Source organism: Condylura cristata, unplaced genomic scaffold, assembly GCF_000260355.1.
Source record: "Condylura cristata isolate star-nosed mole 26May11 unplaced genomic scaffold, ConCri1.0 scaffold00061, whole genome shotgun sequence".
Classification (NCBI taxonomy): Eukaryota; Metazoa; Chordata; class Mammalia; order Eulipotyphla; family Talpidae; genus Condylura; species Condylura cristata.
The window spans coordinates 694,068-699,430 of record NW_004567162.1 but is presented as its reverse complement, the minus strand read 5'-3'; the positions used below and the strand labels follow the sequence as shown (position 1 = coordinate 699,430).

Here is a 5,363-nt window from a genome sequence, read left to right as displayed (position 1 = left end):
TGCATTGTTGGATTCTGTTAGCTAGATTTTGTTGAGGATTTTTGCATTGGTGTTCATTAGGGAGCTTGGTCTGAAGTTTTCTTGTTTTCTTTGTTATGTTTTGTTATTAGTGTGATGTTGGCTTCGTAGAAAGTATGTGGTAGTTTTCCTTCTTTTTCAGTTTTTTGGATGAGTCTGTGTAGAACAGGCACTAATTCTTTTCTGAACATTTGGTAAAATTCATTTGTAAATCCATCTGGTCCTGGACTTTTATTTTTGGGGAAGGTTTTGATTACTTCTTCAATTTCCTTGCTTATAATTGGTCTGTTTATTTGTTCTATTTCTTCTTTATCTAGCTTTGGGTGGTTGTAGAGTTGTAGGAATTTGCTCATTTCTGCTAAATTATCAAACTTGTTTGCATATAGCTGTTTGTAGTATTCTCTGATTATTTTTTTGATTTCTGCTGGATCTGTTGTGATTTCTCCTCTTTTGTTTATGGTCCTGTTTATTTGTGCTTTCTCTTGTTTTTTCTTTGTGAGCCTGCCTAGTGGTCTGTCTATCTTGTTTATTTTTTCAAAGAACCAACTTTTGGTTTCATTGATTTTTGGATTTTTTTCCTAACTTCCATTTCATTTATTTCTGATTTGACTTTTATTATTTACTGTTTTTACTGGCTTTTGGGTTATTTTGTTTAAACTAGCCTCTTTTTAATGGAATATCATCTTTATTTGAACGAATAAATGACAGAGAAACTATGATTGATTTTGAGTTGCCTATTTGGTAGATACTGTCTCAAAAGTAAATTTAAGTCTTCAAGAAAATAAACTGGTAGTATTTGTTGCCAATGACAAAATATAAACTCTCAAGAGAAAGCAGCATTTTGGAAAACTTGTATCCAGAACTGTAATGCTAATAGCTTCCCAATACTTACAACCCTTTCCAATGGGATATGTGATAATATAACAAATGTGGTTTTTGACTATTTGTAGTAAATGTGTCAACACTGGAAGATCTACAAACTAGGTGAACTGAATTCATTACTTTAAAAACATCATGCATTAGTACAAGATTCATTCAAAATGTATAATACACTTATGGGTCTTAATGTAACAGTTTAAAATAACCATAGTGCTTTAAGTTCCCCATTGTAACTAAGCCTAAGAAGGTGCTAATTGTACAGTTTGTTTATTATCAAAGATGAACATTCACAATTATCTGAAAGATTACTTACACCTTGTGTACAAATGTGATGCTGGATTGCATAGGTGGAATTTTTTCAAGTTCTTTAAAATAACAAATTAAATGCAGAAGCAGATAAGAAAATTCTAATGAGACAGACAAGAAAACGACTTGCAAAAAATTGAAAAAGATGCACTCTTGTCATTATTCTTTTTATTTTGGAAAATAATTTTCATTAAAATATTTCATATTTTTGAAATAAACCAGAAAGGAAAAGAAAAATACAGGATGGTTTCATTCATAGCAGGAGCATAACAGACCAGGGGAGAAAATAATAATAATAATAATAATGAACAACTATATACCAGAGACATTTTACAGGGGTGGAATAAGAATGGGATCAAACATGGGGGGGATGTACACTGGACTATGGTGATGGTGATTTGGTGGTGGGAATACCATGGAGATTACAACTGAGATGGAAAAAAGCACAAAATGATGTAAAAATAAATTATTATATTATTTTTTAAAAATATATTTCATGCCTGTTAACATGTAAAGCTGTTAATATCATTCTAAATGAATAAATATTTTTACTTATTCATTTTTTAAATGATTCATTTTATTTATTTATGCATACAAGAGCTGGGATGTGTGGGGGGTGGAGGGGGGTTGTAAAAGGATTCACCAGAGACAGGGAGGGGAGCAGGGACAAGGATCTACTGAAACACACTGCTAAGGGAGCAGCAGGTGAGACAGGAGAGGTCTGCTGGGCCAAATGGGTCAGCTCCCTGGTCAAGGATCAAACTCCTGCTACACTGATTGCTGATGGTTTCATAGTGCTGAACTTAGTTAACCCCTTGTGCCACCAGGGAGACACTGAATAAGTAATTTTTTAATATAATAGTTTAGTTTTAAATCATTTTGTGCCTTTTTCCATCTCAGTTGTAATCCCCCGTGGGCTTCCCAGCACCATCTCACCGATGTGCCATCACCATAGTCCAGTGTACTTCCCTCCCTCCCCCATTTTTGATCCTATCCCCCACTGAACCCCCGTAAAATGTCATTATTATCCACTCTCCCAGCCCCCCCACCTGCCCACCCCTTTATGCTCCTGCTCTTAGTAAAATCATCGGTATTTTTCTTTTCTTTCTGGCTTTGAACAAGTAATTTTTAACTTCCAGTTTCTAGTATCACAAATACTGATAAGTATAACCCACGAAATTATCTTGAGGTCCTAATTCATCTGTAAGGGTGTATAGAGCTTGTAAACACAGAAACTTTGAGAATCGCAGATCTAAGCAGCCCCTGGGACTCAGAGAATGTGAGAAAGGCTACTCGGTGCGGAAGGAGCGTCCGGAGCTAAGAGCCAGCTGCAGACGCTCAGGACAAACTCCAGCTCCTGGGGCGCGGTTCTGAAGTTTCAGGCCTCAGTGCAGAGTCTTGGGTGGGGAAGCCAAGCCAAGGAAATGTTATCTCCACTTTGCCCTATCACGCGCTGCGCCAAGTCCTTGTCCTGACACTCCCGCTTCTCAATGCCTTCACAGGACTGCCCAGGCGAGTCAATCGCGTCACGGAGGATCCGGGTGCAAAGTCTGCACTGGGTTTTAGAGTCTTCATAGGCCAGGAGGATCCGGACTATGCGGCCCCCTACCTTCCTCCTGCTGCTGTCAGGGACCCTGGTCCTGACCGAGACCTGGGCAGGTGAGTGCGGAGTCTAGAGGGGAGTGGAGCGGCCAGCCCGGGAGAGCTCAGGGATTGCCCCGCGGGGAGGAGGGGCCACACTGCGAAGACAGACTGCACCGACCCCACGCCCTCCCCTCACCCGCACCAAACCCCACACCGCGGCCCCGCATCCTGCTCCTCCCTTCCATCCACTCTGTTACCAAGCCCTTACCCATTCGCCCCTTTTTGGTCTCAAGTCCCCCCCCCCCCTTGCCCTCCACCGGCCCCTTCATCCTCCGACCCGACACTGGGTCCGAGGTGAGCCGGGTTCTCAGCCCCTGCCCTCCCACAGGTTTACACTCCATAAAGTATTTGCACACCCTGGTGTCCCGGCCCGGCCTCTCGGAGCCCCACTTCGTGGTCGTTGGCTACCTGGATGACACGCAGTTCCTGCGGTTCGACAGCGACGACCCGAGTCCGAAGATGCAGGCAACCGTGCCGTGGATGGAGCCAGAGGTGTCGGAGTATTGGGAGCACGAAAATCGGATTGTCACGAGCCATAGACACATTTCCAGAGTAAGACTCAACAACCTGCGGACATTCTACAACCAGAGCGAAGCAGGTGTGTAATCCCAGCCGCGCGCAGGTCACAGCGTCCTTCCCCACGTACCGGCAGGGGCTACCCTCGAGTCTCTGGGTCCGAGGACTCTAGGTCCAAGTCTCCCCTAAGACTTAGCACTTTTACCCTGATTCGGTTTAGTTTATTATAAATCACCAACAGCTGTGCTTGCCTGGGAGTGGGGTGGGGTGGTGCTAAGTGGGGTCTGCAACGTTGTAGGCGGGGCCAGGGTCTCACACCTTGCAGGTAAGGAATGGCTGTGAAGCGAAGCTGGATGGTAGTCTAAGTCGGTTCCATGAATTCGCCTACGACGGCGTTGATTACCTCACCCTGAAGAAGGAGCTGCGTGCCAGGACCCAAGTGGGTATGGAGGATCAGCGCTTGGAGCATGAATGGGAGAAAGCCATTGCAGTTGAGGCCCAAAATCCCCACCTGGAATGGGAGTGTGGGGATTGGCTCCAAAGAAAACTGAAGAAAGGGAATGAGACACTGAATGCAAGTAAGTTGCCCTGGGCCTCCCCCAGGGCCAAGGATGGAGTCCTGTAGAGTAAAATGGGCTGGAGGCCAGATACCACCTTCCTAAAGGCCCAAAGGGTGAGGAGTCTGCCTGGGTGTTCAGATCATAGAAAGTGACCCCTAATTGCCAGCCCTTCTCTCAGGGTCAATTAAGGATTGCAGTCTCGCCAGGCAAAGGAGACAATCCTGAATAACTGGTCAGTGATTCTCTCATCCTGCAGTGGTCTGGTGGACCATGTGTTTCTTGCTCACATCTGGTTTTTAGAGGCCTTGGAGTCTGAGTCACTTGAGCCTCTGTCTCTATTCTCCCCCCTCAGAGATCTGCAGCCTGCTACCCTGAGTTGTTGTACCCTGATTCTAAAACTTTCCAAGGATTAGGAGATGATACAAGCCTCCAAGGCCAGGCTAGTGTTCCAGTTTTGCCCTCTTTCCACCCAATGCAATTATCCTGTCCATTCTCAGGATGGTCACATGAGGCTGCTTCAGTGGCCTGGGAAAGTATCCCAAAGTATAAATGTTCTGATCTTCCCTTCAGAACTCACAAGCATGCAGGTGACCCACCACCCCATCTCTGACCATGAGGTCACCCTGAAGTGCTGGGCCCTGGGCTTCTACCCTGCGGACATCACCCTGACCTGGCAGCGAGATGGGGAGGACCTGACCCAGGACACGGAGCTGGTGGACACCAGGCCTGGGGGGGACGGAACCTTCCAGAAGTGGGCAGCTGTGGTGGTACCTTCTGGAGAGGAGCAGAGATACACGTGCCATGTGCAGCATGAGGGACTGCAGGAGCCACAAGTTCTGAGATGGGGTGAGGAGGGGGACGTGGGCACAGAGACATTCAGCAGGGTAGGGGCTGAGGCCTGAAGGTCAGAGTCTCCTCTCCCCTTCCTTTTCAGAGCCCCCTCCTGAGTCCTCCAACTCCAGTGCGGGCATCATTGCTGGCCTGGTTGTCCCTGGAGTTGTGCTCACTGGAGCTGTGATTTGGAGGAAGTACTTCCACAGAGAAAATATCATATGAAGTCTGAGCTTTCTTGCCTAACATCTGCTTCATACTGCGAGGCATCATCCACACATAAGTACTTTCTCCGTTGAGAGCTGTGTTCACTGATGCTTTAAAGCACATGAAACTCCTTTATATGACAAATGAAGGACAAGTATTTCAACTTGATGACTTTGGTCATGGGGACTTCACTTGAGTAGTTGAGGGTGGAAAGAAAATGTCCCTGCTAAGGACAGAGGCTGGTGCAGCTCCCACACGTGCTCTCGCCTCAAATTCCCTGATCCTGGTAGGGCTGGGTAGTGTTAATTTCTGTGTTAACTTGTGTTGCACTGAGCTGCACTTCTCCTCTATTAAAATTAAGAGTGTGATACTAAACAGAGGGGCCAGGAAAGGATTCAGTCG

At 45.8% G+C, this 5,363-nt stretch overlaps 1 protein-coding gene across 1 annotated transcript; it reads left to right on the top strand.

Moving 5' to 3' along the window:
- The first annotated feature begins 2,794 nt into the window (after positions 1-2,794).
- Positions 2,795-5,069, top strand: LOC101630559 (HLA class I histocompatibility antigen, A-24 alpha chain-like). Its single transcript, XM_012734589.1, has 5 exons — positions 2,795-2,862; positions 3,176-3,278; positions 3,724-3,941; positions 4,494-4,769; positions 4,858-5,069. The coding sequence occupies exons 1-5, from the start codon at positions 2,799-2,801 to the stop codon at positions 4,977-4,979; spliced, it is 783 nt and encodes a 260-aa protein (XP_012590043.1). The 5' UTR covers positions 2,795-2,798; the 3' UTR covers positions 4,980-5,069.
- Positions 5,070-5,363: the final 294 nt, after the last annotated feature.

What these genes read in the sequence shown, in the direction of transcription:
- LOC101630559 (XM_012734589.1), top strand. Translation starts at nt 2,799, where the DNA reads ATGCGGCCCCCTACCTTCCTCCTGCTGCTGTCAGGGACCCTGGTCCTG. An exon ending in CCTGACCGAGACCTGGGCAG is followed by an intron (nt 2,863 to 3,175) that starts GTGAGTGCGGAG and finishes GCCCTCCCACAG; the next exon opens with GTTTACACTCCATAAAGTAT. An exon ending in GATGACACGCAGTTCCTGCG is followed by an intron (nt 3,279 to 3,723) that starts GTTCGACAGCGA and finishes GCTGGATGGTAG; the next exon opens with TCTAAGTCGGTTCCATGAAT.